General features: G+C 34.3%; 1 protein-coding gene across 2 annotated transcripts; it reads right to left on the reverse strand.

Annotated features, from left to right (window-relative positions):
- Positions 1–12,173: 12,173 nt before the first annotated feature.
- On the reverse strand, positions 12,174–25,520 carry LOC128207025 (uncharacterized). Of its 2 annotated transcripts, none has more exons than XM_052909820.1 (22): positions 25,256–25,520; positions 24,551–24,581; positions 20,640–22,490; positions 20,334–20,454; positions 20,123–20,172; positions 19,759–19,923; positions 19,489–19,652; positions 19,120–19,207; positions 18,932–18,996; positions 18,701–18,737; positions 18,357–18,460; positions 18,069–18,194; positions 17,292–17,440; positions 16,886–17,021; positions 16,376–16,504; positions 16,080–16,179; positions 15,793–15,869; positions 15,057–15,191; positions 14,803–14,934; positions 14,208–14,365; positions 13,773–13,908; positions 12,174–13,431 (listed from the first exon to the last, which is right to left on the reverse strand). In XM_052909820.1, exons 1-22 carry the CDS (start codon positions 25,268–25,270, stop codon positions 13,333–13,335), a joined length of 4,068 nt encoding a protein of 1,355 aa, XP_052765780.1. In that variant the 5' UTR covers positions 25,271–25,520; the 3' UTR covers positions 12,174–13,332. The 2 variants fall into 2 exon arrangements, with proteins under 2 accessions (XP_052765780.1, XP_052765779.1); XM_052909819.1 differs by having other exon boundaries at positions 16,080–16,182.
- Positions 25,521–26,051: the final 531 nt, after the last annotated feature.

Below are 26,051 nucleotides of genomic sequence, written 5' to 3' on the forward strand. Positions count from 1 at the left end.
TGCTTAGAACGTATACTTGATCAAAGATAATGTCATTCAAGACATGAGTTTTTAAACTATCATGAATTGCGTGAAGGGCTATACACTTTTGCAAAAAAAAACCCCTTGCAATAGTATTTGGATATATTTACTTCTTATTTATCAATGTAATGCTATCATTCAGTTATGGCAGGTGTTCAATGTAACTGAGCACAATTTAAGAGTGTAAACGAATTTCGTCACTGCTTTTAGCTACAGCTCCTAAACCCTGACAATAAGTGAACCGAGATAATGGCTCCTTTTCAAAGAATCATTTGAAATGGATGAATTCTGAAACAAAGAATGATTGTTGAGCTTATTTTTTTACGAAGTATTAAGTCAATATACAATGTTATAGAACATTTATAAATAATATCACTGACTTAGATATAATTGTTTAACCTATACTGGTAATAGGTTCGTGATAGTGCTATCATACATATATGTACCCATTTCATATGACAAGAAAAATAACATACCGTGAGTGATGGAAACGAAATAATAAAAAGAAGCCACTTTTGCATAGGATAAAAGATACACATCGAAAGGTTTTTTTTCTTTAAATTTGAGTGATCAAATTAAGTTTGTCACTAAGTCAACATAGTTTAATGTACCTACTGACAATATAAGATGGTGTTCTCTAACCTATTCGATTAACTGAAAGACACAAATTGAGCCCACCAGGAAATGAAAATTAGTAAGTTATTCTTTTTAAAAGTATTTAATATTTTCGAGCATCTAGGACCAGAAGGCTTCAGAAAAGGATAAATAATTCGCAAATCTAACGCAGTTGTATTTAAGATCACTGTTTTAGATTGCACACAACGTCACAAGTGAAAACACCGATGTAATACTCGAAATCAGGTAACATCTTGCAATGTTATTTTCTTGAATAATCTACAATATTAAATTAATGAGCAATAATATCATGACATGTATATATCACAACTTTATTTCTCCCCAGCAGATGTTATACGGTGAAAGTCTCCAACTGGTGATTCCTCCAACTTTTGTGATCACCAACTTCTGTGAACTCCAATTGGTGGCTTTTATCTATAGAAATTGACTGTGGAATTCTCCAATTGGAATTTTCCCCAATTGGAGAGCCGTTTTTACAAAATCATAATTTTTGATTATTTATTAGATTTTAATTATGTTTATGAATCTAGTACTACAGACATACATAGAAATGTAATTTTCTGTTCCAAATTGTAATATTTGATTTTTTTCAAATTGCTGATTTTTTCCCCCGTTTCGGCTCATATGGAAAATTCTCCAATTGGAGTTTGCCAAAACCCCGCGGGGGACCTAAAATCCAATTGGTGGCCAACGGGAGAAATCAAAATTGGAATTAAAATTTTCATATTTCTTAAAACTTTTTTTTTAATTTTGCTTAAAATATTTCTTATTTAATGGGCAAACTTTCTATGTGTCGCTTTTGAAGTTGATATCTAAGATAATAAAAAAACTAAGTTTGCAAGTAAACCGGATTTGCAAACTTATACCGGATGCTGTAGGAATTTTGTTCGTCAAAATAAAATTGATTGTTATAAACGTAAATTGCGTGAAATACATGCCTTAAAGAATACTTAACCTAGAGAATTTAGGATAAACTAAAAACAACTAAAATCACAATTTGAACACTTTCCGTGAATATTTTGAAAGTCTTGAAAGTGTTGCTTTTAATTGTACTGTACGAATGATGGAATGGATGATGTTTGTGAAAAATCGATTTTTATAAACCCAATATAGCTGTCACAGAACTACATCAACCTATTAATGCTTATGAAATTTTAAATGCTGTCAAATGTCTTAAAAGGGAATACGCCTAAGATGGTGATTTTAATTGAATAAATATTTCGTTGAAAGAATTATCTAAATACTTAAGCGATATATTGATTTGTAGTCTTCCCAGATATATCGATCGAAGGGATTATAATCCTATTCCATAAAACGAATAGTGTTCACGCTGTCAAAAGCATAGAGATATCACTCTCGTTAGATGAGTTGACTATCGTATGTGTTATCACTGTATTAGATAAACGCATTGAAGTGTTGTGACGCACATAATATTGTTTCGGACGCACAATTCGGAGCTCGGAAAAGATATTCTACTGTTGATGGAATATTTGTGCAAACGTTCTTTATTGAAATGAAACATGTGTACGTTTTATTTTTTGATATGATAAAATGTTTTCATTTTATTTATAGAACTGCCTTATGGCTGAATATGTATAAATGTGGCATTCAAGGCAAAATACTTGATTCGTAACATGCATCAAAAAGTAATATCCTGTGTCAAATCATGCTGCAATAATTCTGAATATTTTGCTGTTGGCTAACGGCAAGGGATGGTAATGCCACCTTTTTGATTTTTTATGTTTGTTCTAGAGGTGTATTTATAAAATAAATTTGATTCAGGTTTGCAAAAAGATGATGTAGTAGTATTATATAATTGTTTGCAGAGCAAAAGACGCCTATTGAAGTACAGAACCATTTCTGTATGGGTATTATAGTACAGTTAGGCATGAAGTTAACTCTAAAAATAAATAAGCGTGATGGATTATTTGTCACTCGACATTGGACCTACAATGGGGACCTTATTGACATTGTAAATAATTGAAGTTACCTCGGAACTATTTTCATTTATATACGGATCTTTGTTCTTAACCAAAACACTTGATTGGTAAAGCTTTAAGGCCATGATTGTTACATGATGGCTCAAGACCACAGTTATCTGCCCCCCGTTGACCAAGATCCGGATGTGAATACAGAAAAAAACAGTGCTTGTGTTCAAGTATCAATATTTTATTAAAATTGAATGAAAAAGAAGCAAAAAATGTTCTTTTTGCAGAGAACTTGACTGAATTTGACACTCTATTGCAGAAATTGATAGTTTTCAATGTAAATATTGGAATAATCATAGCTTGTGGAAGTCTGAAAATTAGTTGTTTGTAGCCGATTGACTTCCTGGCGGAAGGGTTATGTATTTGAACTCAATTTTGACAGTCGGGTCAATGGTCAACATGGTGTTTTCTTGTGATTATATTTTGTGTCTTGAATTGTTCTAGAGATGCCATGTCCTTGTTTTTTAATTGGGGTGTGTATAAAGTCAAAAGCCAGGTTAGTGTCTATATGAAACATATAGTAAAAATAACTGTGGTCTCACGCCATGATGTAAATGCCAAGAATATGATCTCACTATATAAACGTCATTTCAATTAATTGACGCTTTTGTTGTATCTATTTTGAGATTGTTGAGGGTTAGTGCTTGTATCAATGGTAAACTAGGCGTATATCCTTTTTATTTACATAGGTTTATAAGAATGATAACAAATATTGGTTAAAAGTAGTAAATACTAATGATATAATCCTAAAAATTGAATATGTCATTGAGCAAACCTTGCAATATTGTAAAAGCGGTAAAAGAATCTGGGTGTCGAATGTTAAGAAATTGTAAAATGATCATGGTTTCTCATTCCCTCCGATAATAATGCCAATATTGATTGGTAAATATGTTTTAATGAATTTAAATGTAGACTAAAATATAATTTTTATCAATATTGGCTCGGTTCGTTAAACAAACGTTCAGTATTAACTGTATATAAACAAATTAAAACCTCACTAGAATACGAAAACTATCTAGGTGTTTTACCAAAACAAACTATGTTTAGACTTCTACGGACTATGACTGTACTCCCACTGTGCATTCCGACTGGTAGGAATGCAAGAAACCGTACACCAAGCGAGAAAAAATATTGTTTAATCTGTAATGCAAATGATATAGCAGATGAATTTCATTTTATTTGTGTATGTCCAGGTTATTCTAATATTAGAAAGAGACATCAAAATCGTATTTAATGCATGCGCCCTTATGTGTACAAAGTTTTATAATGATTGAAATCAAATGAAGAGATTGAATTAATTAAACAAGCAATTCATAACAATGAAGCTCATATGATTATAAATAGTCTGTAGAATGTTAAAAGATAAATGTAAAGTTCAGCCTCTAAAACAGTAGTAGTTGTTACAATTAGTATTTTTTTATATAAGTACTTAAATACTCCCGTATGACTTATTATAACATATTATTCTTTTTACTATTTAACGTATGTATACGATGACATGATATATGATAACATGTATGAATACAACGTACAAATTTAAGTAAACGAATGTCTGTTCTGCCCTGTCCTGTTCTGGTATGCAGCCACAGTATCAAGCAGAGAAAAATAACTCTGGTCAACAGAAGCTGCTTTGAGGTGATAAACTATATATACACAGTGTTAATCAATTGAACGCTTCAACAAGGTTGTGCTAAACATTTTACAACATACTATAAGGTAACTAAGTACTCAGTTAACAGCTTGGACCAACTTCGTGATTATGCACAAATAATGTCGCACCACAGTCTATAACATACAATAATATTGACTCCAAACCGAGCAAATCTACATCAGCCTACAGGAATGTGTATTAAGATTGAGAACTACCCTTTTTTAACGTGCTCCCACTTTCAGCCTTAATGTAAATGTTATGGAATCAGTAGTTTACTTAACACAAGCTGTCACAAGAATGTGATGGAACTGCTTTTCGTCATCGCTAAAATGGCCAAGCGAAATAGTCTTGCAGAATTTTGCAGTATATTTCAACTTTTCAACAAAATCCGTTACGTATTTTTTGTATGAATAGACTTAAGCAATATAATTAAAGTATATAGCACGTACATCTTTGCAAATATTGTCTTAATTGTAATGATGATTTCTTCGAAACCAATATTATAGGATATTTCTCAGGATATGTTTTTATAAGTTATTACAATGTGAATGTATTTTGCTATACTTCAACATACAGAACAGACATGTTTAGTACATAATACATGGCTTGAGTTTAATGTAAGTTCAACATACGTCAAACATCATAACAAAAACGCTTTTTTCTTTTTTAATAGTTCTTGTTTATCATGTAGTGTTTATTTCTTGTAAAAAGGACCTAATGTTATTTTTTTGTAATAATGCTTTATGCGTGTGTTTATTACATAAGAAAAAAAGAGTAGGGCATTAGTTAACAGAATGTATGTTTACCGTGAAAACATCATAACATGCACTGTGGATTTAGAACAAACAACATATATCAGTGTTTATTCCGTGTCAATAAAAATATTGTTAAGTATAAATATTTATTGTTTATCAGGAAAATGTTGAAATCTCATAGTTAGGCCTATAATGATCATACTTGATTGCTATGTTATTGGCACTTATTGCAATATGTTTTATTCATTGCAATATTTATGTAAAACATTAATTATTATGTTGACCTAAGTTTGTAGATAAGGACTAATGGCATAGGTGATGTGAGAAAGATCTCATAAGTCTTTAAAAACCCTTTTGGTATTGTGAGTCTTTTGCTCAAGTCTTGTTCAGTTTAGCTTTTGAAGATTTTCAAAGAACTGCAAAACAAGTCCAGCTGTCTAGAAAGACTATGTCAAACCCTGACCAGATATAATTTCTTGTCTTTTCAAATTACCAACTTGGAAATGGTTTTATCATAACATAGGATATTGGTTTGAACATGTTAATGTTTTTGTATGTGGAATGAAATATCATAAGTGGCACTAAATTGAACATAATTTATAGTTCTCATTGATATTACACATAGCCCCAAGTACATATTGATCTAAGATTTAAGACTTGGATGGAGTCAGGGCAAGAAAAATGCATGTTAATACATTGTACTTTCCAACACAAGAACTGTTTGTTTATTCAAGTAAATAAAGCAATCCCAACACCAAGGAACTGCAGTATTGCATAACCAGCTTAATTGACATTATGAGTTGAGGTTCAAATTGCTGCAATTAAAGGCACATCTAGTTTTCAGAATTATTCAAACTCTGATTTAGCAACCTTAATTTAGTTATATGAACTACTTTTGCGAAATGAAAGCTTTTTTAGATTTACAAGGACGGGTGAAAAGTATTTGCCAAATGTACTGCAACACCTGATACCTGTTGCCTAGGAATCCAACAAATTCTTGGCACTCCAAATGTTACAGTACTATTCAATTTTGAGTGCTTGAAAAGAAAGCTTCTTGATTCTACATTCAACATCTTCTTTCTGTATGACATATTGGACCAGGAGAATCATGAACCTACAACCTCTGGCATCTATTGAGATAGGGAGCTATCAAGACAGTGACAGAGGACAATATAAGAATGGCCAACTGCTGCATTTATTGAGTTATCTAATGCATACAAATTAAGACGGAGAAAATAATTCTAAATTTTTCCATACTACTTCCTTAAGCATCTTGTACATGTATGTAGTTGTCTTTTACAATGATTGTTCAAAGTTACAATGGTCCTGTGGGTTAAAGATGCTCTGTCCACGGGATAACAGGTTTTGTACATAATAGGGTTATAAGTACTGCGTTTTGATCCAGGAGGTTGTATTCGACTCAAGTAGATTTTTGCAGATTCGGACACCACAAGGCACAAGGCCGAGTAAAATCAAAATCTACAAAAAACTACCAGAATCAAATATGACATCCCGCCATATCCGGATCAAAACGCAGTACAAATAACCCTTTTATTATATACATTACTGATTAGATGACTTAAAAGCCACATCTTTGCATAATAAATTTCATTTTAAGGATGCACTCATTGGTTTAATGACGTCAATTTAATATTGCGCAACATACTTGTTATGACGTGACGTCACAAGAGTGGTATATGGCAGTATTGCACTGGAGCGGAATATGGGTTAAAGTGTTTTGTGATATGTATTGCATGTGGATTGATGATAGGTATAAAATAAAGAATAAAATTATGTTTGGTATTCCATTCTCACTAGCAGTGTGATGAACTGCTGACACCATGTTATGAAATTTGATGGTCAAAGTATTTAAAAGACATTTCAATATTTCATACTTTTTAAACGATATTCATCTCATCTTAGTCTACTCAACTTGCTTTGCTATGTAAAAAGTCTGCAGCAGTTATATGAATAGCATTAGACAGAAGACAGTGCCTAATATTATCAACAGCACTAAGTTATCATGGCAACATGTTATATGAATTGAATACCAAGCACAAATTAAGAGGAAAAAAATAATTCTTCACTTTTTAAATAAAAACAACTTCTTAATAGCATTGTGTATGCATTCTGACATAGGTGTACAATGTAGATGTCTTTTACAAAGATTGTTCAAAGTATGGCCCTGTGGTTTAAAGCTCCCCTGAAAAAGAGGTGAGAGGTTTTATATATAGTATATAATTACATCATTGAAAATCTTCTATGAAACTGCAAATAACAGTCCTTTGATATAAAATGGTTTTTGTCAATAAATGTACGTGCAGCCAGTGATACTAGCGGAGAAAAACAATATTGGTAACCTATGGTGGTATTTAAGAGTGTGCAAAATATTAAGTTTGTTTGAGGCGGTAAACTATATATATAACACTGTGTTAATCAATAGACCGCATCAACAATGTTCGTCCCAACAGTTTATTCAAAACTGTTTATGTATGTACGTGAAGTTAGCGGCCTAGCGGCGTGAAGTTAGGGCCTAGCGGCCTAGTGGTGTGAAGTTAGCGGCCTAGCGGCGTGAAGTTGGCGGCCAAGCGGCGTAGCGGCCTGGCGGCCTAATTATTTATTTTCTATTTCCAAGCAATGCGGTTTTTTTAAAACAATGATAAATCAAAGTTTTTTATTCATATAGTTACATAGCGGCCTTAAATTGTTTTCTATTCAGAACATTTTTCTTTACCTTTTATTCTAAAACAATTTTAAGCAATTCAAAGCATTAAACATGCCTGTTCTTCTAAAGCAATGATATATTTACTGTTTTATGCACAAATAATAACTCTGAAGCGTTTTTAAACTTTTTTTAAAAAAGTCGATCAAGCACTTCAGCGACCTAGCGGCCTAGCGGCGTGAAATTAGCGGCCTGGCGCCCAACAGCCTAAATTAGAACCTATTTCAAAGCATGTATACATGCATTTTCTTTTAAAACAATGACATATTAACTGTTTTTATGCACACATTAACACATTAAAGCGATTACCAACATTTTTTTTCAAAAACGACGATAAAGCAGTCAGCTATTTCAAAGCATTAAACATGCCTGTTATTCTAAAACAATGATGTATTTACTGTTTTTATGCACAAATTATCACTCTGAAGCGTTTTTTATTTTATTTTTTCTAAAAAAGTCGATCGAGCACTTCAGCGGCCTAGCGGCGTGAAGTTAGCGGCCTGGCGGCCTAACGGCCTAAAATGGTTTCCTATTTCAAAGCATGTATACATGCATTTTCTTCTAAAACAATGACATATTAACTGTTTGAATGCACAGATTAACACTTTGAAGCTATTAGCGATAATCAACATATTTTTTTCAAAAAAGTCGTTTAAGCAGTAAGCTATTTCAAAGCATTAAACATGCCTGATCTTCTAAAACAATGATATATTTACTGTTTTTATGCACAAATTATCACTCTGAAGCGTTTTTCCTTTTTTTTTTCAAAAAAGTCGATCGAGCACTTCAGCGGCCTAAATTGATTTCACGTCGGAAGTACAAAAATTATAACACAAGCTCGAAGAGGTATCTTCCGACAAAATGCAAATATTACATATTCATAATGCAACATAGAAACGGGAAGATAATAAATGCATTCAAATAAGATAAATCGATTCTAAATGGATTATAAACATACGAGAATTAAAAAAAAACTTTTGACTAGATAATGTGTGTATTGAAAAGTGCTTTCAAGATTGTTCAAAGATAATGTTTGAATGTAATACTGAGAAATATTTAAATCTAAAATCAAAAAATGCAAATAACATTGATACAAATTCAGATAGCTAAATAAATTACAAAAGAGTAGCACAAAGTACATGATTTTGGAGAAAACATAAATCTGAGGAAAAAGTAACATTTGAACAGAAGAATGCGTTTTTAAAATAAATTTAAATGAAGGATAAAAATAGGGCTGAGCATGCTAAATACTACATAAATTGAGAGTAGACGCAAAGGGTTTTAATGACTTTAACTACGGTATTTATATATTACCATACTTACAAGGAACAGCATGAAATGAAGATACTATCATATTTTTACAGGTTGCATTAAAGAGTTAATGATTAGCTGCAGTGTAACGCACTGATAGGTTAGAAAGCTTTGTACAGTGTTATTTTTAAAACAACACATACACCACTTGGATATTGGTCTTGATTAGTTTTTCAAATTCTTTAAAATTGTCTTTTTGTCTCAACTCATTTGGAATGTTGTTTCATATATAAGAAGCCTCAAAACTAAATGAGTTCTTGCCATATGATGAAATTCTTATCCTAGAAAAGTCAACTGTGTTATCAACTCTGAGACTGTATTCTCTGTGCATTTGAATATTTTATAAGAGAACAAGGAAGGTTAGGCGTAGTTAACAGTTTGTGTTGTTATTGTGAAAACATTAAAACCTGCAGGGTAGATATATATAAAAATATTCTAAATACATCTGGTCATTATGTTTGTCAACAAGTGCACTCTATATTTGGTATTTTCAAAGCGATGAACTATACGTTATATGTGTTAATCAATTGAACGCATGAACAATGTTGGTCCCAACAATTTATTCCATACTATTATGATAGCAAGTACTCAGTAAACTTCTTGGTTGCGCGCAACCAGTCTATGCAATAAAATAATAATACGGGCTCATAATCGAACAAAACGTCGAGCCCTATTCAAGCTACAAAGAGCTGGGTTAACAGTGAGAACTTAAAATTAGGAAGAGCACTGACATCAGCATATCCGACAAATTTCCATTTAGTATCGAGTTCAAGCGCCAATTTCCCGTCATTCATTTATTGGATTAATTAAATGTGTACTTTAGTACAGGGACACTGGCTAGTATGGAGGCATTTCCTGCTGAACATTTAGGAGTTTCACATTTATTTTTAGTCTTCTAACCGATTGGTTTGCCGACTAAATTGATCGGAAATCCACAACAATGAACAAATACTTACATTGTATGGCTATGGCACATTAATCTAATGTACATGTTTATCTACAGTTGTGTGAATACGGAAGTGAATACTTTTTAGGAGGGGGGACTACTACTTTGCGAATCTCTGAACACTGATAATGGCTCAAACATATTTCATTGAGCCACAAATAAACATCATTTCAATAATGAATATAAATACATAATCACATTTTAGGATACGAAAGGTATAAATAAATAAATAGAGTTCCTTTCCCTGTTATAATAAATTACAATTTGCGATTGAGGGAGTTACTTCTAATGAAGTTATTATCATACAAGCTCATATAAAATCATGTTTTTAACACAGATGATTGTATGTGATTACTTATATTTTAGAATAAAATGTGTATTTAGGAACTGTTTAAACGTATTAATAAAAGAAGAAGAAATTATGATATATGAGAAAAGGGGGAGTAGAAAGAAGAAAAGAGGCAATGTAAAATATGTGTGGGTGTGGGTGGGTGAAATCGATCACTGGCTTTCAAATCGTTTTATATGTAAATAAAACGTTGAACTGCATCAAATATAGTACTATTTTGCTCTACAGTCAGGGCATCATCACCATTTGATAAAGGACGGAGGGTTTCTTCCGACAGAGATTGAACGTTGGTAAGCATATATGTTGCTCTTGTTAAGTAAAGAGTGGACAAAGAGAGCGAAAATTGGTTTGTAATCTCTTGTCTATCACAACTACAAAATGGTGAGGGAATAATAAATTTAACAAAGTGGTGATGATTCAGGGGACACATCCTTATATTGTGTATCCTGATTCATTTATATGCAGTCACGCGCGACAGTTTATTCGTTTCTTCACTAAATCTGATACGTATCATAAGACACGTTGAATTTACGTTTATATACAAACATGTGTATCACTGCTTTGACTCTATCTTTCGATGAGATTAATGTTCGTGTATTGAATATACTTTTAGGGACTTGCTCTGTAAATACACAATATCAATGATAGCAAATATATTTGCACTAAGAATAATTCAAATTATTTGCTGGAAATATTTCCTAGTCAAACGACGCTTCGGAAACACTCAATTTTCATCCTGATGTAGTATTATGATCTAACCAACTTTGATCACATGACGATATCTCATCACAAGCCTTACTATTGCGTTACCTGTTGCGGCCGCTACAGTTTGAAAATGTCTTAGATAAATATCCTTATGATCTCGAAAATCTGTGAAGTTTAAAAATGCCTCGATGTGACAAAGGGTTCAAAAGAGAAATGTGCAGTTTAGCCCAGCGGCAGAACGTCCGACAGAGCAAGTGAGGCAAACAGAGCATGAGAGAGGTGTAACTCCCTACCCTCCCAATCCCCCCAAAATGCCGTTCAATCACTTAACTCGTTCTCTACTCCATCAGAAATTATGCGCTAGCTGCCGACAACGAGGCCGTTCATCTGTTGGAATTTAGAACAAAAGCCACATGGAAATATGAATGTACAATGGAAGGGTTAGTGAGCCCAAATATTGAGTTAATGGACCGCCACCAAATGGACGCCCCCCTATAATGACCCTGCAGCAAAAAATAAAGAAACCAATTAAAAACGACTGAGGTTCATTTACTTTTGCCTTCTCTTAAGTTTGGATAATACCTCTTTGGTTTTGTTAACTGGGATTTGTACCATCATCTTGTTAGAATTTAATTCCAATCCGAGAAAGGTTAGCACTTCTACAGGTTTAAACGGAGTCATGGGTACATTGAGCCGCTGCATTATGCTTTAAAGGGGCTACTAAGCTGTTCACACGAGGACCATATCCTGTCGCCGCCGATGAAATTCTCTTAGTAATATATTAACAATCCTGATGATAATCTGGACTAAACACAATACTTCAAAAATGTCGTTCTCGTTCAAACGATGAGCGATTAATCGAGCAACACAATGATTCTGTTTGTGATTATTGCAACAGTTTTTATTGTTTAAATATGCATTTGTAGTGATAATAACATTATAACTTGTTCCCTCGCATTCTTCAGGTAAGCCGCATGAGTTACATTATGTTATAATCTACGTGTATATTCATATATCATGGCTTATGTAGATGAATACCTTGTACCTACAAGGCGAAATATGTGTATACAAAAATGAAAAATGAAAACAAAAAGGTTATATTTATTGACATGTACATAGAGGATAAGTGATCGCAAAGTATTTTACAGAATAAGCCCCCAAAACTAGCTTTCACAAGTGGCAATTTTAGAAATGACGTCGGTGGAATTGTTACTCAGCAGTGTGTGCTTACGTTTGAATTTGACATGATATCGGACTTACTCTTTAGAGTAGTGAAAACTATCAAACTTTAAGAAGCCAGCTGCTTCAACGCATCTATTACAGTGCAAAGACGCTTCTTCTCTCCACGGGCCTTTTTCTTTGACATTCCTTCGTAAAATGTCCCTCTCTTTCAGCAAATCGTTGAAGTCAAGATCGTTTTCTTTGTTGATTTTGCTCTAGGAGTAAGTTCTAGCAATTCCCGGGACAATAGCTCTCCCTTTTGCCCTGGGTCGCAAATGAAACCCTCAACATCTACCGCGTTCTTAAATCTCGCATCACCAGACGCCACTTTTCAATTTTTTTCAAATGTAATATCTTAACAATGACCGCTCGACCGGAGGAGTGCTTAACAATGAAAGCGCTAAAAACAGCGCCACTTATCAGAGAATTATGGGAAAAGAGTGACGTCAGAGAACGCTTAATAATTATCGTATTTATGTCTAAATCTAATGTTTGAAACAGTAAAATATCAAAAGATTATCTCCTCAAAAAAAACTATATAAACTAACGCGAAAGCATAAGATATTACAACTTCAAATTACACATTTTTGAAATTGCAATTTACGTCTTCATACTAAAATCTGATTATTAAGTGCAGAATATATACAACATGCAAAACATCAACAATACACCAATCGCAGTCAAAACAAAATCACTATTTACAGCAGTGGCGCATACAAAGTCAATCAACATTGGTAGTAAAATTGTTCAGTTCAATGAAAAAGTCTCTAATACATAACTAGAGAGTACAATTAGTATATTGCCGGCGATTATACATATTCAAGCGTTAGTACATTATACTTACAAATGATAATTAGAAAAAAAACGTCCTGGTTAAATGAACTATACATAAAGAAATATAGTTAATAAAAGTTCAAATAAGGCAAACAAATTGTTTCCACAGTGTTTTGACAAATGCGGGAACTCCTGATTTCTTGCTCTCAGTAAAGGGTAAAAAAGTCAATCGAGCGTAAAGACACTAAACATTTTACTGTCTCAAACCCACCCTCTGTATGTTGCAGTATGTGTTCCCGTCATGGGTGTTTACGTACTCTAGTAGACAATCGTAGCAGAATTGAAATTGCTCCTACAAAGATAAAGTGAAGTCATTTCAACACAACACACGTACATGTTATGAAGAAGACCAAACCTGCCGTGAGTACATTTTGAATAATTATTTTTATAAAACAATTGTTTTGTTTGTGATATCGAGAGTCTACACAATGATTCTAACAACATGTTGTTTTGGCTTATAACAGGCAATCTAGCATTGCATTTGTCGATGTATGCGTATGCTAGCTGCTTAAAAGCAGCAGCAGATGATATATTGAACCAATCGTGTTGACAAAACAAAGTATTCTACTCAATTTACCTCGCACCACAAAGAACAATCATTCTTAACGAGGTAGCTATTTATGGGATGTTTACCTTGCAGGGAATGGCCAATGCTCTCCTAGACCTAACCTTTCGAACTGCATTCACAACACTGGCCTCACCTTCACAGTTCATCCTCTGTATGAGCAAAGATATCACACAGAACAGACCACTCTTGCTAGCACCGTCCCTGTTATAGAAAGAAAATGGGCGCATTGAAAAAAGGACCAACATTTTATTTTATCTGTAATATTCGTATCTATGGATATGTTTGTGTTGTAAATGCACCGAGGTAGCCATATTCCATTTTAATTTGAATATCTTTGCTTAAGCATGAAGGAAGTAAATAACAAAGTAACTTATTAAAATAAATGTTGATCATTTACAAGGAGATGACAACTACTAAATATGATTATAGTTTATTCTGGTTCCTCCATGTACAATTAATGAAACACATTTTTCATCAAACTATTTCGTATGTTTACATACAGACAGTGAATAAGTATAGGCCCATCGTAAGGAGACGAGTTTGCCACTTCCTCCACATCATCAATAAAACGCAGAAACGTTTTAGCAGACCGTGGCACGACCTTCTTTTTGTCCCAGTCAGTAAATTGCAGGTGCGGTACAGAATGTCCCTTGGTTGTCTGATATATATCATAACTATATATGAAACATGTCGTAAACTACTCCTGTAACGGATTGCTAATCGTAGTCACAATGGTATTATTGAAAATATCGACATTAAGAACTAGTTTTATAACCGAGGGTAGTTACTTCCCCTTGATCAAACTGAACTCATCACTTTTGAACCAGTCAATGTTGCATGAAATTATTTGATATTAAAATACCCTTGAAATAAAATACGATATTACACTAAAATCAACAAATATCCTTTATACCTTAAGCAAACACAATACACCCGATATGATTTGGCACATAAAAACAAAAAAACTAATGATTGATCTGTTACCGATCTGAGTTAATACTATCATAAGTAAATAAATACATGGTCTACGTATTTTTAAGACCCTTAATATATAATAACATTTTTCATATATAATTGTTTACACAAATAATATACCCCTGTAGCTCCTGAATACTCAAACTTCAGTGTCCTCTTTGTGAACGTCGGCTGCACCTCCTTCTGACTGATTACGGTGAATGAACCTCTGCTCAGTACTTGGTTGTCGGCAGGAAAGTACAACCCGATATCCTTAAATCATATGTACTATGTCAAGATCATTATAAGAATATACAATTGGTTTATCGGATTTAAAAACAACGACATCAATACATGATGTTGTTAGATACGGAAATAAAATATTGTTCTTGTACCCCATTGTTGTCCAAATCGGGCTCAAGGTTAACAATGCAGGAACAGTTTTCTTGCATAACAAGGGTAAAGAAATCTGTCAGCGTAGATGGCAGAGGCGTCTGTGCCACTAAATATCGCCTTTTCGTCGTGAAGCTCTGTAAAGAAAAGCTTTGTGTCACAAGTAAGATTGTTACATGATAGTCATCTGAAATGTTTTATTGTTTTGGCATGTCTATTTTCAATGCCTGGTTCTGTAACTCTATATGTGAACTCTTATTTCACCTCATCGTCCATCATTTACCCATCTGCACGCATTTCCTATGTTTAATTTATCGAACGGTGACCGTTTAAACAACCGATTAGGTTCTTCGACCACATGCTCAGTTTATATATTTACTTCAGATTGGCGCGAGCTGTCCCTTCTTCAAACGCAATAAATATCTTTATTATGACGTATACTGGGTTTGCAGTTTAGTGAAGTATATAGGAAAAGTATGTTCCCATTCTGTGTATTACGATTGTTATTTTCTGCGCGTTTGTATACGTTCTGTGTGTTTATTTGATGTTGGCAGTTCAAATATTTACTTCGGATAAGCGCGAGCTGTCACTTGTTCAAAGGTAATAAATATCCTTATTATCACGTATACTGTGTATGCAGCACTTATTTACTAAAGAGAATCCTACATAGGTCATAACAGTTGCATCATAGAAAAAAATAAGAGGAGTACATTTTAACCAACTCCTAGCTGAGCTTACGTCAATATAAATAGCATTAATGTAGTCAGATGCTCCGGGCTTCAAATAGAGAAAGAGTCGTGGTCTGTTTACATCACCTGAAGAAATAATCATCATGTCAAATAAAAACCAAATCTTAATTCAAATGCACTGACCTAATTACCGTTTAAAGTAAAATATTTTTCATGCATTGGAATTTAGAGTATGAGTTTAACTCACAATTGGCATAGACCAAATAATGATTGTTTTAAATGATTATTTTTGTATCTCAACGTAAACTCTAAATACTTATATACAAGGACACTAACCAGGAACATCTGCAGAAGGTCTATTTCCATCTTTCAGTTTATTCCTTTCTACAGCACGGTGGTTTTCGTCTGACTTTTGTTCAACAGCTGAATTCATTTGCTTCTAATGCAAAATAACTTCAAATTAAATCATGTGTGTAATAAGTCTTAGACTTAAATCAGTACATATCTATGAAAGTGATTTATTACTTTAAATGCTTTAAATGGGCATCCATATGTATATCACTGTGAATTACAATTGGCATTTTGAAATGTTTTCTGAAACTGTAAAAAAAAATAAAAATTGAGGAAGATACCTGAAATTGTCTGTCAATTGTCGTCTTGTTAGTAGAAGTCATAAAGTCTTGAAGGTGGTCTCCCTTTATTGTCTGACAATCGATTGTCAATGAATGAACCAATGCTCTGTGTAGATATTTGTATTGTCCCTGTAAAACATAGACATATCATCGATAGCCAATGATGTGGTAGATAGAATGCTTTAATAGTAAGGCAATAGATATCTAACAACAATTGATCTTCAATATACATTGAACGGAAAAAGCAAGAATCAAAGGATTTTACTAAGGAAAATGTATACTTGTTAATTGGAATCATATAGAACAAAGCTTAGAGTAAAATTTAAAAGAAAATATTAAGTAAAACTTGGTAAATCGTGTTAGTAGTCTTATCAACCAAGTGGTCAGGATTGTTCGTGAAAGGACAAATAAGCTCTTTCTTATTATACAGTATTCCAATCTAACAAAATTCACTATCATCACCTTTGCACCAAACGACTTTTCGAAAACAACACGAAATATATTTATTACCAGTGTCTGAATCATGTTTGGTCTGTTTTGCCTCATGTTGATCACACAACCCTGTATGGCGATTGCTTCTTCGGTCTCTCCCTCATTGGTCAAAATGTCAAGTGCAATGTAGGTCCCGGTCCTTCCGACACCAGCGCTACAAGTATAAAAACAAACATTTTATCATGTTTTCTTCTACATTCCAATGTATTTATTCACATGTTCTTACCTTCTATCTCAAAACCTTACCAAAACCATAAGATGGCAGTATTGGTGTTCCATGTGCTATACCTTTTGCGTACTCTACCATTCCATTTGTTTTATGTATAAAGACCGCGTTTTGCCACAAGCATTGGCATCAGGCTACCGCTCTTAGACACCAAGGAACGTTTGTTGAATTTAGACATTGTAATTAACCATAGCTGACCTGCAATGAACAAGGACTGGACCATGTAACTGTGTTGTCGAATTGATGACAGCCTGTCTAAAATCAATGATTGAAGTGACATTCTCAGGAACATCTTTGTCAGGCCAACAAGTAAAGTGTAGATGGTGCAGTTTTCTTTGTTCAGAGCCCTAAACACATTAAAAGGACAATTGTAACATCCTTGTAGTAACTAGTTATAATGTCTAAGGTTACAACTTATACTAGTTTTTGCTTTGTAAAATTGGTAATGTGACTTTAAAGCTGCACTATCACAGATTTGCCGTTTTGACTACTTTATTTTTTTTTTTTGTCTTGGAATGAGCGAAGTTTTGCGTAAATATCTGAAAGCCAGTGATAAGACTGTTGACAAAACTCAGATTGCAGAAGTTCATGTTCCCGTCTTAAATTAATGGTGTATGGCTAAAAGCGTTACAAACGGTTTAAAAAAATGCATAAACATCAATTTTTGAACTTGAAAATATGCGTTCTATTTTTATTAGCAGTCTTATATCACTGGTTTCCATACATTTTCGCATAAAATGGCTCGTCCAAAGACAAAAAAAGTTGTCAAAACGTTCAATCTGTGAGAGTGCAGCTTAAAGTGCATGTAGCAACTGTTGATTTGCTCACCATAACATTAAATTATTACATTATTGGTTGGTTTGATGTGTTATTCATGAAACATAGGAGCTATATTTCAATCATTCTGAACGGAAAATACGTTACGGAAAATCGAGTTAATCGGACACACCCAATTTCAAACCCCGGCTTAAATACCTTAATCAAGATGAATGATCTCCTTGTATAATCTGAAAACGTCTGTTCGTTTTCACTTCTGACGTTCACTTCTCCATACAGTTTACTGGTCCCGGGGTCCGGCCAATACTGCTCACATTTCGGATTCTGGAAGACAGTTCTCTTATAAGGTTTTATAGCATAACATATATCAACGAGATGTTGTCATTAGCCGAATTACAACGCAATTGAAAGGATATACGTAAAATGGAAACAGGAAAGTAAAAAAGTACTTGAAGAAAACATGTTAATCATACACAATATACTCACTCCTTGTTCTATTAGGTTTGTTACCATGACAACTTTTTCAACTTTTTCTTGCCAAATCATTCGCCAGAAAATACGGAAATCTCCCAGTTGCTTTGACATTGGACCTGTTAAACATTGATTTTCTTAAGAAACTCCAGATCAAACAATGTGTGTGAAAACTAAGGTCGAAGATTAGATCGCTGGTAAAGATTATCCTTATTGTTCATTAATATTTGTGCTTTTGTCGGTTCAGCATACATGTATTGTGAGTAGTTCACGCTTTCAAACGATGTCAAATTATATTTTATGAATAATGAAATAGTTTGCATTGACATTTATTCAAAAGGGATATTAAATTCTCTTACCCAGGGTTGCAATGTATTCATTTCGTTTATTATAACCCTGAAAATGAAACGGAGATTGAAAGAGTCATAAATGCATTCAATTATTGAAGTCGAATATATCCTATTACTGAATTGGCGCCCTTAAATATGAAATACGATTCCCTTTTGCTGAATAAGGAAGTTTTGGCTGATACAAGGATAAACATTTGTATACTTTTGGCCGTAAAGGTTTTGAAAAGAAAACTTATTTACATCGATATAACTAGCGTTGATAAAGTCGGATTCTCCGCCTCTAATTTTCACTCTCGTTTCATCATCTGAAAAACATAAACATGGAATATAACAAATTACGACAATTGCCATAAAACCCAGCGACATTTAAATATAATATTTCGACTTAAAGGTGGATAAGAGTACCCGAGTAAATTCCACAAACTTACAAGGATAAATTCCTTTGTATCTGTTCTTTGCCACATTCTGCGGTAGTTGCGAGTCGTGGAAGGCCTTTCCCAGGCCATATGGAAATTTCTGTTTGATTAAACATTTGTTCCAATGAAATACTTATATTTCATTAGTTACAATGAATCAACATACATAGGGCAAATTTATATGAATGTTTAAGGAATGATCGTTTTCATCCGAAGTTTCTATACTATAAAAAGTAAAAGTGCAAGTTTTTTGTTGAACAATGAAGTATATTGATGTTTATTAATATAGTAGGTTTTTCATTAAAAGACATCCCAATGCAAAATAATCATCTGAAATTTTGGAAATTAGTATAATAAATTGAGAAATGTGTTTCAACTGACCTCAAACTCTTCTACATATTCATTCTCCTGCTTTTCCTCAACATATTTTGTTAACGTAGCGATGCGGATTTTATCTTTTGAAACCTTTTCCGAATTATTGTAATATATCCCACCCTTTTCTTCGAACTGAATTGCTATATCCCTAGCAATAGTGTCATTCTCATCTGCAATAACACAATATTGGTTCAACTTTAAAGCTAAAAACTAATTAATTATTGGTCAATGATAAAAACTGTCATTATGACAAAACTAGTACAAAAAGGTTGTGACCTATTTCTAGGTTGTCTTCTGTTTTCGGTTGTGGTTCCGGTATGGTCTTCCTTTGCCTCTCTTTAATGATTTGTCTGGCAGGTGCTTGTATCTGACGTTTCTCCTTGGAAACGTGTGTATTTGGTGTCGAAATATTTAAAGCGTTTTCGTACGTTGAGATTATGTCTGTAAATATATCATTCATTAGGGGGTATAAATACTATAAAATGGGCTCCATGATAACATCCATACATCTTCATAAACAAGCACATTGTGCTTGAATATTTTTAAGTCTTATCGAACACGCTTTTAAGCTGTTGACTAAACCAAGCTTATTAGATAAGGAGAATCGAAACAGTACATAAATAATCAAGTTAGAAATTACCTGTCTCTTTGACCGCTGTATGTGCTTTCGAATAAAAACGGTTTTGTGACCTGATCAAAAGAGGACAAAAGATATAATATATTGATTTAATTATTACACAGTAATGGACGGTTCATTTCAAATTTACTCATTTACAGTTGCAATTTGTTAATATTAAACGTCTAGCATTCTTGTTTTGTCAGAACTATTTTAGTAATTATATTATCCAAACCTCCGAAGAAGCAGGACGATTGCAGCGACCACTACACCAACTACGATTACACCCCCGGCCGCACCTCCCCCTATGACGGCCCCTGAAACTTGACCTCCACCCTTCTCTCCCTGCGCAGCAGCTGTGGTTTATAAACGAATGAAAGTAGGATATTAAATTTTATTGAATATAAGCAGTGTATAAGCTGCGGAATTGGATATGAAAACAAGTTTAAAATTACCTAAAATATGTTGCAAATAAAATATTACAAAATTAATGTTCGGTCTTCAATGAATTACTAACTGTATACACTAATTGGTTACTTACCAATGTTACAAAACGGTCCCTCATAACCTAGTATACAACTGTTAATGCAATGACCTTCAATATTGCATTTCGTTTTTTCACCGTTGTCTGCACACGTGTCTGGACAGTTTTTGTCACACTTTGTGCCATACATATTTGTAACGCATCCAGTACAATCCCCCGAGGTTCTGTCACATTGAGATCCTTCGCAATTGGAATTACATGTCATGTTACAAAAAGGTCCATAGACAGTATTTATTGTACATTCATTGCATCTGCCCGTGTCTTGAGCACAACCTTTGCAGTTTGCCTTACAGGGCATGCATTTACCACTGTTTGGATAGAATTCTTCTTTGCAGTGTAAACAAAACATTCCTGTTTGGTTGCAAGATTCGCACTCACTATCAAAACTAGTACATGAGGTTTCGCAATCATCACCAGTATATCCGTCATCACAACCTCTCAAACACTGGTTCTCTGAAGAACATTCTCTATTCTTGCAATGACTACTACATTCACAGCACGTACCATCATAGGTATAAAACGTGTCATTCTGACATGATGTACAATACGAGCTATCAATGCAGTACTTAATGTTACATTTACAATCTTTGCTTTGCAGTGCGAATCCATTTATGCACTCATTACACACTTCACTGTTTAGTTCACATTGGCAGTTTGGAAAACATTTACAACCAGGTCCGCTAAATCCACCGAAACACGACTTGCAGTTTGATGAATTTGTCTGAGAACATGTTTTACAAATGCTTTCACATCTGTCATTGCAGGTTTCCCCTGTTGATCCATCCACACAACCATCCGTACAAAAGCCATCCCCTTTTTCACATCGAGATATCAGACAATTAACTGAGCAGTTGTTTGAGCAGTCTAAACCATAAAATCCTTCTTCACACGTTAAACAGTCTTCAATTGAAGAGCAACTATAACAGCGATCCGGGCAAGATAAATGGCAATGATTACCATAATAACCGTCATTACAAATTTCACATATTGCTCCTTTGAAGTTGTTAGTACAATTACATGTGCCGTCGCCTTTGTTACAGACGTTGCCTGTACAACCTTGTCCGCATGGTTTATCACAGGAATTACCATGATTCCCTGCAACACAGGTTTCGCACATTGTTCCTGTAAAATTGGGTAAACAGTCGCAAGTCCCGTCTCTGTTGCACGTTCCATTGCTGCAACCATTTGTACATGGAGTGTCGCAGTTGTCACCGTAATATCCAGGTATACAATTCTCACAGGTGCTTCCGGAAAATTGCATTTGACATGTACAGTTGCCATCATTGTTACAAATGTCCTCACAGCCCACGGAACATGGTTTCGAACAAAAACTAGAGAGGTCAAAATGGCCAGGCTTGCAAGAAATACAATTTGTTGCGTTTGTGCATCTGCAGTTCTTGTTGTTACAATTATTACTGCAAAGTTCTCCATATTTCCCTTGAACGCATACGTCACATTTATCACCTTCAAAATTGTCCATACAGTCGCATTTTCCATCGTCATGGCATTTCCCTTCATTGCAACCTTTTGAACAAACCGAATTGCAATTTTGGCCAACATCGTAAAACCCATCAAGGCAAGTATCACATTCGCTTTGGTAACATGCGCAGTTATCACATGGTTTTGAACAATCGCTAGATAGTTCGTAGAATCCTGGTTTACATGATAGACATGAACCGTCGGCTTGGCGACAAGACTGACAGTTTCCTGGACAGGGCCACATGCAGCGAGGTTGATAAAATCCATCGATGCAGCCACCCGTACACACCTGATCCTGGCCTTTTTTGTCAGTTTCACATTTGTCGGTCAGGCAGCACATGCATCGACCAGGACATGCGTTGCATTTAGCTGTTGTCAGTTAATACAATTGTTTGAACACAAAATTTGGCATAAATAAATTACGCAAACACAAACGTTCTGGTATAAATTGTAAAACATACTCCAATTTGGTTATATAAATACATTGTATCGAGGAATAACATTTTAATTTTATTATGAAAACAACGAGAACAAGTCCGAAAATTCAAATACAGCTTTTAAGCGAGCAATATAAGATGAAGGACTTTAAATTAACTTTTGAATGAATATTTGAATGAATCATTAAATGAACTTTTAAATGATCTTAGGAATGAATGAATAAATGAATGAATGCATGAAATAATGAATAAATTAATTAATTAATTATTGACTGACTGACTGACTGAATGACTGAATGAATGAATGAATGAATTAATTAATTAATTAATTAATTAATTAATTAATTAATTAATTAATTAATTAATGAATGAATGAATTAATTAATTAATTAATTAATTAATTAATTAATTAATTAATTAATTAATTAATTAATTAATTAATTAATTAATTAATTAATTAATTAATTAATTAATTAATTAATTAATTAATTAATTAAAGGCAAAGAAGTGAAGGAACAAAGAAGTGAAGGAAGGACGGAAGAAGTGAAGGAAGGAAGGAAGAAAGGAAGGGAGAAAGGAAGGAAGTTATCAAGGCATGGATCAAGGAAGGAAGGAAGGAACCAAGAAAGGAATCAAGGAAGGAAGGAATCCAGAAAGGAAGGACTCAATGAAGGGAAAAAGGAAGGAAGGACTCAAGGAAGGACTCAAGGAAGGGAGAAAGGAAGGAAGGACTCAAGGAAGGAAGGAAGGACTCAAGGAAGGAAGAAAGGAAGGAAGGACTCGAGGAAGGAAGAAAGGAAGGAAGGACTCAAGGAAGGAAGGAAGAAAGGAAGGGAGAAAGGAAGGAAGGACTCAAGGAAGGAAGAAAGGAAGGGAGAAAGGAAGGAAGGACTCAAAGAAGGAAGAAAGGAAGGAAGGACTGAAGGAAGGAAGAAAGGAAGGACTCAAGGAAGGGAGAAAGGAAGGAAGGACTCAAGGAAGGGAGAAAGGAAGGAAGGACTCAAGGAAGGGAGAAAGGAAGGAAGGAAGGACTCAAGGAAGGAAGGAAGAAAGGACTCAAGGAAGGGAGAAAGGAAGGAAGGAATCAAGGAATGGAGAAAGGAAGGAAGGACTCAAGGAAGGGAGAAAGGAAGGAAGGACTCAAGGAAGGACTCAAGGAAGGACTCAAGTAAGGGAGAAAGGAAGGAAGGACTCAAGGAAGGGAGAAAGGAAGGAATGACTCAAGGAAGGAAGGAAGGAAGGAAGGACTCAAAGAAGGAAGCAAGGAAGGACTCAAGGAAGGGAGAAAGGAAGGAATGACTCAAGGAAGGAAGGAAGGACTCAAGGAAGAGAGAAAGGAAGGAAGGAAGGACTCAAGGAAGAGAGAAAGGAAGGAAGGAAGGACACAAGGAAGGAAGGAAGGAAGGAAGGAAGGAAGGAAGGAAGGAAGGAAGGAAGGAAGGAAGGAAGGAAGGAAGGAAGGAAGGAAGGAAGGAAGGAAGGAAGGAAGGAAGGAAGGAAGGAAGGAAGGAAGGAAGGAAGGAAGGAAGGAAGGAAGGAAGGGAGGGAGGGAGGGAGGGAGGGAGGGAGGGAGGGAGGGAGGGAGGGAGGGAGGGAGGGAGGGAGGGAGGGAGGGAGGGAGGGAGGGAGGAAGGAAGGGAGGAAGGAAGGAAGGACTCAAGGAAGGAAGGAAGGGAGGAAGGAAGGAAGGACTCAAGGAAGGAAGGAAGGAAGGAAGGAAGGAAGGAAGGAAGGAAGGAAGGAAGGAAGGAAGGAAGGAAGGAAGGAAGGAAGGAAGGAAGGAAGGAAGGAAGGAAGGAAGGAAGGAAGGAAGGAAGGAAGGAAGGAAGGAAGGAAGGAAGGAAGGAAGGAAGGAAGGAAGGAACAAACGAAAGATGGAATACAGAAATACAATTGTATTATTATTTATTAAAGACAAAATCATCAAATTAAACGCTTTAACATTTGAACTCATTTAAATAAGTCGAAATATAAAAGAAGAGTTATAAATACCTGTTAAAACCACCACCAATACGAAAACAATCTGAAATATCATTATGAAACAGTGTTTATTTCTCTAATGTTGTTACGATAAAAAATGTTCCGATGAAATAATACAGATATACACTATTGACTTATATTATACATAACATTTTGGTTTAACAGTGGCTTGTCCCTATAAGCAGAAATTTGGTTAAATTTAAAGCTTCTGCATGTTTCGTTCTAGTGTTCATTTTGGTATTAACTAAATGATTAATCATTCATAACCTACTGAATGTAATTGACTGTGAGTAGGTAATATTACTGTCGGAGATTTGGGTTAGTTTGCCTACTTCCGGCAGAGTGCATTCATCATAGACGCATGAATGCTGCTGGTGAAGTCGGAAATATTGTAATGTGTCCCTTTTTTGATATACGCTAGATAGTTGCCATTATACAAATCACGTCAAAACACATACTCAATTAAAATAGAATTTTCTTATGGTGCACGTAGGTATTCCATTACGCATCAGTATTGTTTTTTATGTGACATTAATACGTGTATAAATAAATAGTTTATAATCATATTGTGACATTTACAATTATATTATCATAACAATGAAAATCATCGTGGTTAATTCATAACACGGTACATAAATATATAATAAACTTATTGTGATATTTACAATTATAATATAATGGAAACCATATTGGTTAATTCGTAAAACCAAATAATACCTTAGAAAAGTCCATTTTTGTTCACTTTTTAGGCAGACGCTTTTATAAGTAGGCACACATTACATTGTTGAATTAGCTCGGCTTGAAACCTCCATAAGAACTTCCTCTTTCAAGCTACAATGAATGAAGTTAAGATTTAAAGAGTCTCTTATATGTCCATTATCCTTGTATTTTGGGCCACGTTAGAGACTATTTACAACTGGTCTTCCATTACGATCGCTTATTTAAAAAACGAAATTTCACGGTGATCGTATTTCAAGTAGTGTTATTACAGTCATAAGTAGATAGATTGGTCCCTGGCGTGGTTTTCGTGATATTTTATACGGATGGATTTAAAGGGACAAGACACCTGGGGCCATGATTACGAACAGTCTCAAGTCCAAGTCTAGACTCAGACTCAGAAAAGCATTTTTATAAAGTAACAGAAAATCATATGTATTCCATTTCTTTTACAAAACAATATGTCAACAATAGTAAACATTCAAATAGTAATATATTTCAGCAAATTAAACCATCAATGCTTTGAAAAAAGGAAGATCACAATGAAATTTAGTTTTACCATATTGAGTCTTGAGTCTGAACTCAGACTTGAGACTGTTCGTAAACACTGCCCCAGGTGATACAATTGCAAGAAAAAAAATCTCAAAAACTTACATAAACATTATATAAGTGTGAAAAATTATTGAATCTTACTTACTGATGTATTACAGCGCTTGTTAGGTTTTAAAACATAACGATTTCTACATTAGTATTCATAGATTTGTTTCTTGATACTATTTTTAAAGTGTTAAATGCT

The sequence above is a fragment of the Mya arenaria genome, chromosome 10, assembly GCF_026914265.1.
Source record: "Mya arenaria isolate MELC-2E11 chromosome 10, ASM2691426v1".
In the NCBI taxonomy this organism is placed as follows: domain Eukaryota; kingdom Metazoa; phylum Mollusca; class Bivalvia; order Myida; family Myidae; genus Mya; species Mya arenaria.

Coding starts and splice junctions, on each gene's coding strand:
- LOC128207025 (XM_052909819.1), bottom strand. Junction 18,461..18,700: donor TGAATACATTGCAACCCTGG/GTAAGAGAATTT, acceptor AATGTTTAACAG/GTCCAATGTCAAAGCAACTG. Junction 14,935..15,056: donor CCGATTTGGACAACAATGGG/GTACAAGAACAA, acceptor ATATGATTTAAG/GATATCGGGTTGTACTTTCC.